Source organism: Siniperca chuatsi, linkage group LG23 (assembly GCF_020085105.1).
Source record: "Siniperca chuatsi isolate FFG_IHB_CAS linkage group LG23, ASM2008510v1, whole genome shotgun sequence".
NCBI lineage: Eukaryota > Metazoa > Chordata > Actinopteri > Centrarchiformes > Sinipercidae > Siniperca > Siniperca chuatsi.
The window spans coordinates 8,236,885-8,250,000 of NC_058064.1; the positions used below are offsets into that span (position 1 = coordinate 8,236,885).

At 38.5% G+C, this 13,116-nt stretch overlaps 1 protein-coding gene across 1 annotated transcript in view; it reads right to left on the reverse strand.

The window, feature by feature from the left end:
• Positions 1-7,842: 7,842 nt before the first annotated feature.
• Positions 7,843-13,116, reverse strand: part of LOC122871106 — a 9,455-nt gene continuing 4,181 nt past the window's right edge. The window contains exons 3-4 of the mRNA XM_044185750.1: positions 12,738-13,116; positions 7,843-11,639 (exon numbers count right to left, since the gene is read on the reverse strand). The exon at positions 12,738-13,116 is cut by the window's right edge and continues 1,434 nt beyond it. Of these exons, the coding sequence (XP_044041685.1) occupies positions 10,547-11,639; positions 12,738-13,116 (1,472 nt within the window). The 3' untranslated portion in view covers positions 7,843-10,546. The remainder of the gene's footprint in view (positions 11,640-12,737) is intronic.

Sequence of the window (13,116 nt, forward strand, 5' to 3'; positions counted from 1 at the left end):
ACGTGATATTGTGGAAAGATACTAAAGTTCAGGCTGCAATAGTTGGATGCGATTGTGATAAAATACGACTCTCTAAAAAATAAAGTTGACTTATTAGAGTGGATAACTTTGTTTCAGTGTGGGACATCACTCACTGGTCTGGCCTTGTGTTTATGATAGTTAGTTGTCACAAGTTTGACACATCTGTTTTCTGTCTCCCATCTCCTTCTTTCTGGAAACTTTTCCCCCTGATGAAGAGTTAAGTGTATTATGTTGTTGCCAAGAATTGCTTCAGTCCCTGCTGATGCAGCAAGTGAAGTGAGTCTTTGAAAAGGGGATCAAAGTTGCCGTGACCTCGGGTGAATGTGTGCAATTGGGGTTACAATGTTAAGTCCGCCACTTTGATCCAAACTGAAATATCTCAACATCTATTGGATGGATTGCCATGAAATTTGACACAGACATTCATGATCCCCAGAGGATAAGGCCTATGACTTTTCCTCTTTTTCTCTTCCTCATGGTGGCCATGAGGTTACTGGTACTGTATATTGGATGAATTGACATGACACTTGCTACAGACATTCTTTCATTTTCCTATGACTTTTCATCTAGCGCCATCATCAGGTCAAATTCTTAATTTGTCCACTACATGACGAAATCCCTGCAAAACTAATGACATTCCTATCAGCCTCAGCTGTACTTTGCGTTTAGTGTTAATTAGCAAATGTCAGCATGCTAACATACTAAACTAAGATGGTGACCATGGTAAACATTATACTAAACATCAGCATGTTGGTATTGTGAGCATGTTAGCATGCTGATGTTAGCATTTAGCTCAAACTTCTAATGTGCCTGCTGAGTATAGCCTCACAGAGCCCCTAGCATGGCTGTAGACTCTTGGTCTTGTTAAAGCAATGTCATGTAGACTGTTTAGGACAATGGGTGCAGTGTATACATTAATGTATTCATACAGATATTATTTGCATTATGTCCTCCAGCTGACATAGGAATATTCTGATGATCTAGTTGGTCAGTTGTGTTTTTGTTAACATTATGGGAAATTTGTAAATCACACAAATCTGATCAGTTGTTGAGAAGTAAATTAGCCATGACAATCTTTTGGACAAGGTGAAACAGCAGACTCTGTTCATAGGTTCATACACACCGCTCCACTCTGTGTCTAGACTTGCCTCCTTCTCATCCAAGCATGCAGTCACCCGTGCCCCTCGTTTGCCAATCTTCCTTAGCTTGTGTCACATCCCCTACTGCTCACATTAAAGCTGTGTAATACCTGCTGTGATCAGAGGAAGAAATCACCTCTAATTTGCCATTATGTTGCCAGTGCTACTAATTCACTTTATGGCTGTCAAATTAGAGGCAAAACAGGAAGTAAAGCCAACTCTCATGTCAGATGTTTCAGTGCTATGTGATGACAGAAAATGATTTGTGGTGTCAGATGATTTGTTGACTACTGTATGAAGCCCTTGTAATGTATTTGGGTCATGCAATGTGGTGCTGCAGCAGCTGAGGTCCAGAAAAATGTTGTGCAAGTGGCCCTGGATAGTTCTTAGTAGTTCTTTCCCTACATCCCCTTTAATGACTCAATTGGCTTTGTCTGCCTCACTTTCTGCTCATTGACATTCAAAACAGACATCAGTAAAAATGGGAGTGGGGGAATGATTGCTTAGGTAATGTCTACTGCTTAGCATGGAAAACCCTGTGTTTGAGTTCTCATCCTCAGGAGACAAGCACAAGTGAAAAATCCTTCATAATTATTTATTTGAATTGCTCATTGTACTTGTACTCTCACTGACTGTCTCTTTATTCCACTATTTTAGGCTCTTAGAACAATGTTTTGTTATTAGTGACCTGGTTTGCCTCATTCTAACCTGTCTAGACTTTGATTAAGGGTGTTACCATGGTAATAGCCAGTGCAGGAAGCAGAAGAAACAGGGGAAGTGCTTCCTGCAGTGACCTGGTTTATAGTTTTTGAGTGTCCTGTGCCTGAGGCAGACAGATGGTTGAGGACAAAAAAGTGAGTTGCATAAGACCACCTGAATTGCCAATGGCTTGCAGAGTGAAAAGTGATCAACACAAATTGGCTCATTCAGATGACACAGATAGAGAGATAGTGATATTTTATTACATTATGAAAACGAAATACTCTTCCTAAATAGGAGATACTAAATTGGTCCATTAATGAACCTTATAAAATGTATTACAAGCACCAAGTGGAATGCCATTAAAGCCCGTCTGTGGTTTTTACTTGTTTTTATTCACGTTTGGTGGACACCTGAAGGCTTAAGGGGATTTCAGTTTCACTGGCCTGTGAGTGTGAAGCCAGGAATCTTCAGGAAGTCAATTGGGAAGATTAACCTTTGACTGATTGCTATCAAAGCAGAAGAAGATGAAGTCTGTTGTGACTGGACAGACATTTCAGGTGGATTTTTACAGAGATGGGTCAACCCCTGATCTGTACATGAACTAAATGAAGAGTTTTGCTTCAAATCTTGACACCAACTATTTGAAACAAGGCACACATACACTCACAGTAATAAACAACACAAATTTAAAACAGATAAAGATCATAATGTGTAAGGTCTTCTACAGCAGTACCATCTTCACAGTTACTGACAATACATTGTAGAAATACAGATAAAGAGAATGAACAGTTAAAGCACATTCAGTCAAAGCATTTACAGACAGTAAATTAGAGATTATAGAGAACAGCTTTGAAGTTACAAAGGTACTCAAATTCTTAGGTGGCTTTACAGATTATTCCAACAGAAAAACCAATCTATCCTAAATCAGTTGTGGGTATGGCCTTAATAAAACATCAACAAATCATTGGGGTGAGTTAAGTATGGACCAGAGTTCCAGAGCAGAAAAGAAGAGATATAAGATGCCAATTTTCAAAAGGTCTCATTTGTAGACGAGTAAATAACCACTGGTGATTACATGTGGAGGCAAGCAACTTGAAATTGACTTCTGAAATGTTCCAAGAGGGGATTTAGACTACATAAATTCAGATGGATGGATTTCAAAGTCAAACATTTCAGTGTTGATTACATTTCATTATGTATGGCCATTATTTGCTTCCATAATTACACATCTCAATCTGGGATGACCACATAATACATATAAAGTGTAAAATTTAGATGTAAGTATCTAATCGAGAGTACGACATTGAGTATCGATATCAGATTTAATAAATTCTTTGGCCCTCTCAATATTAAAACCTATCACAGTGGTGATAGGCAAATTATTGTAATCTGTGAAAATTATGAACAGGATGACTTGCAAGTACCAGTGTAATGTTATCAAGAGTGTCTTGCAGTGCATTACAAGAAGAGATATAATAATGTCCCGAATGGAAATTTAATTTTTAAAATAAGCTACACAACATAGGACAGTATCATCTGCATAAAGATGCATTTGACAAATCTTGCATGGAAGAGAACATTTTTATACTCTAAATGGTGAACAGCACAGGGACCAAAATGGAATCCTGTGACACACCTAACCAGCAGGGATTTAGATTGTGTGTTCACAATCTTCACAAACTCGGTCTGATAAACAGCTCTGGAAACAGTTCCAGGCAGTCCGTCGGAAGCAGACGGAGGATTATTTTCATGAACGTAAGGAATTGTCCACTGTATCATAAGTTTTTGATTTACAAATAAATAAGGCAAAAGTTTCTCTTTGTCTAAAAAAGAAATTAAATTCTTTAAAACTAATGTAACAGCAGAGGACAGTGCTATCACTGGCTCCAAAACCAGACTGATGTAGACTTCAAGTGGCTCCAAGAAGAGAGACTTTAGCTAATTATTGGCTGATGATTGCAGGATTTCTGAAAAGCAGAACTTGGAAGTTGGACAACAGTTAAAACAGGTCACTACAATCAAAACGCGGGCGAAATATGCAAGATGTAATGGAAAGATAAAATATTAATGTATAGTAATACACTCAATAATACTTGATGCAAATAGACAAAGAAGAAAGGAACCAAGTCATCCTCATCCTGAATGGATAACAGAGACCCCAGCTTGGCACCATGCACATACAGTAATTGCTATTTGCAGGAGTCCCTGTGCAAACAGTCTCAAACAAATGGCTAACGGCAGGAAAATCTGTTGAAAGCTAAACAGATATTGATTTAATACTTGGAGGTTGAGAGTTGGCAGCTTTATGTTATGTAAATTTAACTGCCATCTAGTATTAGCCAGGTCTAAGATGGAACCTGTGAGCAAGTCCTAGTAGTATTCCTGACTTGGCAGGTCTGACTATTGTGCATTTATTTCCAAAATAAAAACAAGTTGAAAATAAATATCAAGCCATTATATTTCATTACTTCCTATAACCTTGCAAATAATCTTTCATTTGGGTGTTTTGATTGAGCATGCAAGGTTCTCTGTTACTGGAAATTATGTTTGAAGCCTTTGAAGTCTCGTGTTTGAAGTCTCCTGACTGGCAGGTAGTTTTGGTTGAGATTTATAATCTATAGTATTTAAATGAATGATTGTGCAACCCACAAAACAGTAAGCAACAGTTTTAACAGGAAAGCAAAGAAGGAAAATATTTAAGAATTAATTCCAGTACATTGGTGCTGGCAAGTAAAGGATCTCTATTTAAAATGTTACATCTCTATAGTCTCACAAACTCTTTGCTTTCTCTAAATAGCCACCTGATAAATGTAGATGTAGACCTCTTTTCAGCTGTTTTAGCTGATTTATTGTCTTTATATGGCTGATTCAAGTGTATTCAGGATTGTAACAAGAAGCTACAGAGACTAATGTGCTCTGCTCAGCTCAAGCTTTAGAGCAAGATATGCAGCCTTTCTGCAAAATAGGAACACTCATAGGCCCCCTTGTGGAGCCCCTGAATAACAGAGTGCATATGTGTGCAGTGTGTGCATGTATGTGTGTAATGGCAGTGGAGAGGCTTCACTGGATATCTTCATTAAACGTGTGTTTGTGTAGATTTATATATGCAAAGCTGTACAATTTGACAATACACACCATGCTATTTCTGCACTGCGCTTGTGCCTGACCAAGTGCAAAATCTGTGAACTGTATGCTCCTGCATGCATGTGTGTTGTCAGTGCAGGTCCAGACCAGAAGCAGATGATGGGCTGTATGTGTGTGTGTCTAGAGGTCCCTCTGGCTCCCATGGTTTCTCTCTCTATCCCCTCCTCCCTCTCATTCTCCCCTCCTTCTTTCCCTTTTCCCTTTCACCCCCCTTCTCTCAACTAACTCAAGCGCCACCTCCCTCTCACACATGTAATAGCACTCTGCTCTGAGTCTGAGGCAGCCATTTTAACCCTTCACTAGGACTTGCACTAAATCCTTGTGCGATCAAGCTTGAGTTTCAGAGGAGAGTGAAGTCATTGGGGTCAGTCTTAACTTTGGAGTTCAGGTTTAAGGTTTAAAGTTAAATGAGAGAGCTGAGATAGCTGAATGTTTGTTTGTGTGGGTGTGTGTGTGAAAAAGAGACACAGATGGGCAAACGTCTCTATACCAGCAAAATTGCATCTGTATGTGTGTGCCTTTCTTACAACTGGATTCAATTACTGTATGTGAAAAATAACAGCCACAAATTATATGCTGTCAATCACAACCGTCATTGAAACATATCCACTTCCCATTTATATGTTTTCTATAAAGTTCTTGCCGCAGCTCATGAAACTTTTAACATACAAGTTCAAATTTCACTCAGTTGCTTCTTAGAATCGCAGCATTTATGTTTACAAGCTATTGATGCAGGCCAAAAAAATGTATGTTAAAAATTTTGAATTTTAACAAAATTGACTAATTTCCAGCTATTTTTCAGCTTGTGATGCATCATGAGAAGGAGGCCTCCAAGATTCATAAATATGATAAAGAGGAACGTCAGCTGAATAGCACCACAACTGTCTGCTTTCTGTTCATCTGGCTGGCTCACATGTAGGGTGTGGTTTAATATCCTGTTCCCTCTGTTCTTTTGTCTTTCTATTCTCTCCTAGCGTGGTCTGATTCCTGTTAGAGCTCACTGAATGTGGTCAGCAAGAATCACAAAAAGGGCTCAAATGATGTATTTACACCTATAGGAGTTTATGAGTGAATTGTTGACATTACAAAAGAAATAAAATAATATAAACAAAATATACAAAAAATGACTTTACTTTTAAATGTTAGCTTGGAAAGCAATGAATAAACAGCAAGACTATTTGTCTTTGCATGACTGTGATGCCTTTACAAATCACCGCAGAAATACTAAAGATGTTTAAGTATTAGCACTTCATGCATTCTGAAGAGCTGTGCCATCTCCCTCTAAGGAGAAGAGTGACGGGTGATTAATGGCATTGTGGTTTTGGCATGAGCATTATATCTGATCGCACCGCCTTATAAGTCACATCTGAGTGAAAGAGATTTAGAGAAAGGCAAAAGGTTTTTTATATTTGAGGCAGAAAATCAAATGAAAGACCCAGAAAGATTAAGGTTACATAAGAATGTAACCAACACAGGTAACTCCTGAGAGAGGTTGGCAGTAAGCAAGCGCCCTTACTACTACTAACTACCTGCAAACCTCCTGTTGGGATAAGCTTAAATATCAGACTCCATCCAGGATAGGCTACAGAGGTACACAAATAAATCTGCCAAACTACTTAAATGAGCACATGGATTCAGACTCTGTCAAGGGAGCAGTTCACATGATTACGTATGCGACTCCCATGTACACACACCAGACGACTCTGGAAACAAGTGTGTGCGCACAGCTAGCGTATACACATGTATGTATGCACATATGCATGAATGGACACACAGTCCTATCTTATGTGATTGAGTGAAAAGAAGAAAATGTGCAAGAGGAAAAAAAGAGAGAAAAAAGAAACAGAAGGAGAAGAAGAATGAGAAAAAGGAGACACAAAGAGGGGAGAAGAGTTTCCAGTGGATCCAGGTGGACATGTGGTGTTGTGATATGGGGTCAGGGTCCTGCTGGACCGTAGGGAGGTGCTGGTGAGCTCCCCGCCCAGCCAAAGCTCTTCCCTTCTGGACACGCGGTGAGCCAGTGGAGCCTGGATTCATCCTTCAAGCTCTCCCTCCTCCCCTTCACTTCACTTCACTTTCTCTTCACCCCCCTTGTCCTCCCTCCTTCCAGCCCTCCCTCTCGCCCTCCTCCTCCTGCGCTTCTTACTCAGGCACTATGGGTGCAGTGCCACGTTGCTGAGTGAACTTACTAGAGTGAGGGAGAGAGGGAAAAAAAGAGAGAAAAGTGCTAAGCACCTCCACGTGGGCTAATCCTTTTTCTCCACTTCTGTCTTCTTTCTGCTTTCCTCTTATAGGAAAAATCTGCTTCTTCACTTATCATTTCTTATGTATATTTTTTCCCAGTCTTGTGGTCAAGTCAACTACTCTCACATTATTGCAAAAGAAGTTCATAAACATTTTTGCTTCTCTGTGAAAATCTTATGACTCATGCCTGTGTGTGCAGATGCGTGTGTGCGCTTGCATTGCTGAGTTTCCAGTCTGGTGTGAGCTTTAAATACACCATTTTCCCCACAAGATAAACTTCCTGAAGCATATGCATTTTAATTGCCACAATTTCTTATTTGGCAACTGGAAAAGAGCCAAATTCAAGCTCCTAAAATTTTTCTGTATCTCGTTTTACACACTTGAAAACAGAGGTAGGTCTTATCAAAGCTGTTTTCTTATGCATTATTGCCATCTAGTGGATATTTTGTTAACACATTTACATTTCATAACTGAGTCATATATTGGCATGTTTACAGAGACCTAACTGCATGGGAGCTTTGTAAGAAGAAACATGTGGAGCTACTACAGGTACATGCTGCACTAGCAAATAAACACATGTTAGTCTTGAAAATCTTCTGACACATGTCATTTTTCTTGTTTATTCATGACATAGGTACATCATTTCATATTCTTCATTGTTATTGTTCTTTACACCCCTGTATCATAGAAACCAAACTGAATTTTATCTTGCAGGTTGGATTAATAAAAAGTTGTTTAACTTGTAAAATTTTGTGGGTTTAATAACATATATTTCAGGTGCATTTTAGTCTTCATGTGTAACATCATGTCACCATTTGTATGAGTTTATTTGTTCCACACTTTTTCTTGAAACCCCTTTTTGAACCATAGACTGCTGACTCTCTCTCGCTCTCTCTCTCTCTCTCTCTCTCTCGATGTAACTGAGCAGGACAAATCATTTATATGAAATGTTCTTCTCTCTTGAAACACACCTCTTTTAGTAAGTTGCTAGCTCAGAGGAAGGATGAGGGAGCTGTACACCTATAACTTTGATAAAATCTTCGATTTTTCATTGTGTGCATCAAAATGTTAGCACATATTGTCATCTTCAGAAAAAAAAACCTCAAAAGGCATCTGAGCAAACTATGTAGAGTAAAGGACAGGTGATACCAATCAGTGAGCTCATCAACATGAACATAGAAGTAGAGTCCATAGAGAGGGCATTCAGCAACAAGTATACAAAAGAATACAAAATACCAGCATGCATCCCAGTCACACATACAAAATGTCAGGTTAAGTTAAGAAAGAGCAAGGATTAATTTAAATATCTTGAAGTCTGATCATCTCAAATGGTTTCTATAATGTTCTTGTGTCTTTGGGAATTCACACCCAATGAAAACGTGTCCTCTGTGATTATCAATGCAGGTCCTTTCAATACATTTACTGGGGGGACAATATTAACTTTCTTGGCTTTTTGTCACTTGGCTTTTTAAATTTTGAAACGTGCATTTTATGTGTGCTGTTTTGAAAGGGATGCATTAATATGTTTCCTTGTAGCCTTATCTTGTCTATATTGTTTTATATATATTATATGCAGCCAAATGTTTTTTCATTCTGTAATTTTTGCTCTTTGATTCTTTGTATTGTACATTTATTTGTATATTTACTTAACACAAAAGCTTTGTTTACTCAACCTTAAATATTGTATGTGTGAGTTGGATGCATTTCGGTATTCTGTTGTAAACCTATTTCTTCATTAATGTGTGCATCCAGATGTTTTTCTACTTTTTCTTCTACAATGTTTACTCTGTGATTTTGTATTTTGTGTTTGCTATTTCCTACAACGTGGACATATGTATGACGGAAGGCTCTATGGAATCTATCTCTATGTTCATGTTGATTGCTCCCTGATTTGAATCACCTGTCCTATATTCTATATATATATCACTCAGAAGATTTGCTGGGCTTTTCTCCTTATTAAGACATTATGTGGGGGAACCTTGATTCATAGAAGACAAACACAAAATTTCTCAAGCAGCCATCTTTAGATGCCCAAAAATCATTTTTATTTTTTAGAAAAAAGCTTAGACACAGAACCTAATTATCATGGCACATGTTCTCCGATTTTGCAGCCTAATAACCATTATTGCTTGTTTGTACAAGGACTATTATAGATAAACTTTATTATACCCACAATAAGTTTACAATATTTACACAATTAACTAAACATCAAGTTATATATATATGTTGATTGCAATCAGTGAGTTCACAGGAAAATTAATGAACATTGAAGCAGTCAGTGGAGAGGTTTACAAGTTTACAAATTTATACCATTAACTAAGAATCAATATATATATATATATATATATATATATATATATATATATATATATATATAAAACTGCAAGCAATTCTCCAAAGAAAGCAGTTTTAGCAAGTTTTCAGATTGATTTCCTAATTTAAGGAGTTTATTTAGGGAGTTATTCGTTTCACTGTGAACACTTTAAATGTGCTTGAGAAATAATCCATCCCATCAACATGTGTATTCTTTTGTCATAGTGTGAGCAGGGATGTTTTGAAAACTCTCCCTGTTGGTGGAACTGCAGAGAGAACCCCTAAACCCATCTAAAATTCACATCTACCTTTTCACACTATCCATGTCTGCTTATTATAAGCACTCTTAATTTAATTTTCTGTCAGATGAAACAAATGCTGTTCGGCAGCTGACTACTCAAATATACCACCAGGAATAGATTAGAGATATAAAATTAAGATGAATGAATGAAGAATGCGTCTATGATTACAATGCTTGCTAGTCATACAAGTTTCAAGTTTCTACTCTAAGTGAGTTTGATTTTACTGCAATAAATGGAAACCAAACATTGCCTGGAAATTATTCTAAATAGTCCTGTTTGGAAAATGGTCATGAGGAAACCACCAGTGAGGTCCATAATAGTCTGAAGTTTGGCAGTCACATAATTTTTGTTACTGATAACTTTGTTAGACTATTCCTGTTGCATGTACAATAATCCATTGGTCTCCAACCCTTAAAGCAAGGAAGAGAATTAATGTAATTAAAAACAGCTAAAGAGTGAGGCTTGGGCAGGTTACACACAATAAATTTAAGTTCACACAATAAATATATATTTCACTCAGTTGGCAGTTTCACCATTGGTTTCTGGCATAGCAATCGCATTCACCACAGGTATTGGATAATGCTTACAAAGTAAGGGAGGAAGGACCTTAATCATGCATATATTTTTATACTTGTGCATAAATTGTCCTAGCAGCACAGTTGTATGTTTTCCTCTGAATATTCAGTAGAAGTGCATCACCTGGAATCCCCGTAAGCATCGGAAAGCCTGTGCATCCAACTTCCCCATATCGATTAAATTGTGTTCCAACTGCACTCGTACAAGCCCGCTGAGACTTTTGTTACCCCAGCAGAAAGCATCACGAGGCACTGATTGAATCTTGTTGTGTGTGAGTGCTACTGAGTGCAGAGCCTGTGGCAGTTGTCTGGGCACCTGGCGCAAGGTGTTGTGGCACAAGTCTAACTGGTGCAGAACGGCTAATGTCCTGAATGCCCCTGGTGCCACTTTGAAGATTTTATTCCTTGCTAAACCCAGGTGTTCCAGGTTTTTCAAGGTGCTGAGAGCCGCTTTCTTTATGGAAGATATGAGGTTGCACTCCAGATTTAGAGTTTTAAGTGAGTGAGGAAGGTGTTGTGGCACTTGTTTTAGTCTGTTCCCCTGTAAGTTAAGGCTTTCCAAGTGAGTTGCATTGAGAAGGGACTCCCTGAGAAGACCTTTGTTTGTCAGTCTGTTTGCACTCAGATCTAACACCACCAGCTCTGATATCCCGTTGAAGGCTCCTCCCCGGAACTGCTCAATGAGGTTCCCTTTGAGGTAGAACTCCTTGATAGACAGTGGTAAGCCCAGAGGAACCGATGTTAACTGGTTGTGATCCAGGTTCAGTGTGCGCAGGTTGCACAAAGGAGAGAGTACTGCATTAGGAAGAGATTCTGATCCATTCCCCAGGGTATTGTTGCTGAGGCTCAAAACCAAGAGGCCGGGACACCGGGCCCAGGCTGCCTCAGACATCACACTCAGCTGGTTATTGTCCAATCGAAGCTCCTCGAGAGAAACTGGAAGGTCAGTTGGAACGCTTTCTAGGAGGTTCCTATCCAGGTAGAGGCGCCTTAGAGCTGGGACCCCCTCAAAGGCCCCCTCTATGGCACTATCTGTGAGCTGATTGTTGCTCAACACTAGGAACTCCATAGAGACATATTCATTGAGCAGGTCCAGCTGGATGCTGCTGATGTGGTTATTCATAAGGAGAATGTAGCGAGCATTATAGGGAATACCGTAAGGGACATTATCCACACCTTTGTCTGAACACTGGACCACTCTGGAACAAAATACATAATAAGAATAAGCATGCATATTGATCTTCAAATCTTTCTAAAACAAGTTCTCCCAATCAACACACTAGTGCCATAACACCTAAAACATCAGGGCTGCAACCATCATTTTCATTAAATCAATTGTTTAGAAAATCGTATTTGCTTTCCTGCTGAGCTTTAGATGAGAAGATTGATACCACTCATGTTTGTACAGTAAATATGAAGCTATCATCAGCAGCTGGTTAGCTTAGCTTAGCAATAAGACTGGAAACAGAGGGAAATAGCTAGCCTGGCTCTGTCCAAAGGTAACAAATCTGCCTACCAGCACCTCCAAATCTCACTAATTAACATGTTAGGCCTGTATCTTCTTTGTTTAATCCTTAGAGTCTAAGAAATCCTGGAATCTCCACTGGTTGCCTGGCAACCTCACAGTGGTGACAAGATCTAGGAAGTTACTGCATCCAGCCAAGAAATAGTCAGGCACATAAACCCTTGGAATAAACAAACAAAATATAATGTGTTAATTAGTGAGCTTTAGAGGTGCTGGTAGGCAGATTTTGTTATCTTTAGACAGAGCCAGGCTATCTGTTTTCAGTCTTTTGTGCTAAGCTAAGCTAGCCAGCTGCTTCATATTTACTGTACAGATATGAGAGTGGTATCAATCTTCTCATCTAACTCTTGGCAAGAAAGCAAATGAGAGTATTTCTCAAAATGTTTAACTATTCCTTAACTAATTTATCAGTTTTTTTTTCATTAATTGGTTAACAGTTTGGTAAAATGTCAGGAAATAGTGAAAAATGCCCATAGAAAGTTCCCAGAGCTTAAGGTGACACCTTTAAAGTTGTTGGTTATAGTCTGACCAACAGTCTAAAACCCCAAAATATACATTTTAAAAATATATAAGACAGAAAAAGGCAGCAAATTCTCACACTGAAGAATATAAAAGCAGTGAATCTCTAGACTGACTAATCGGTTAATTATTATACTATTCATTACAGACCTACAAAACATCACTTAATGTAGTTTAGTATAGAAATGTATAGTAATATACATTTAAATTCATTCTTCAGTCAATCAATTATTCGATATCCTTAATGTCTTACCTTCCATAGCAGGCGCACTCAGGAGGACAGTAGTTATCCATAAAGTAAGGAAAATGTGTTGGCATGATGACCTCCTTTTTCTTCTTTGATGGTTTTTGGGTTTTATTGTCCTTTTTCGTTTTCTTTTCCTTGGACTTCTTAATTGTCTTATTTTTACTACTTCTATTGATTTTCGTTGGCCTCACTGAAGGTGTTTTGGCAGTTGTCCGCTGCAGTTTGGCTGAAGGTTTGGACATTTGTGGTTGAGGAGGAGATGCCATATTTTGCCTCACTGTAAGTTTGGTGTCATTTTCCATCAGTTTAACTGTTTTGGGTTTGCCTGTGGGCTGTGTCATGTTTGGTTTATGTGTAAGCTCCACCGGTTCAGTAGTGGGATTAT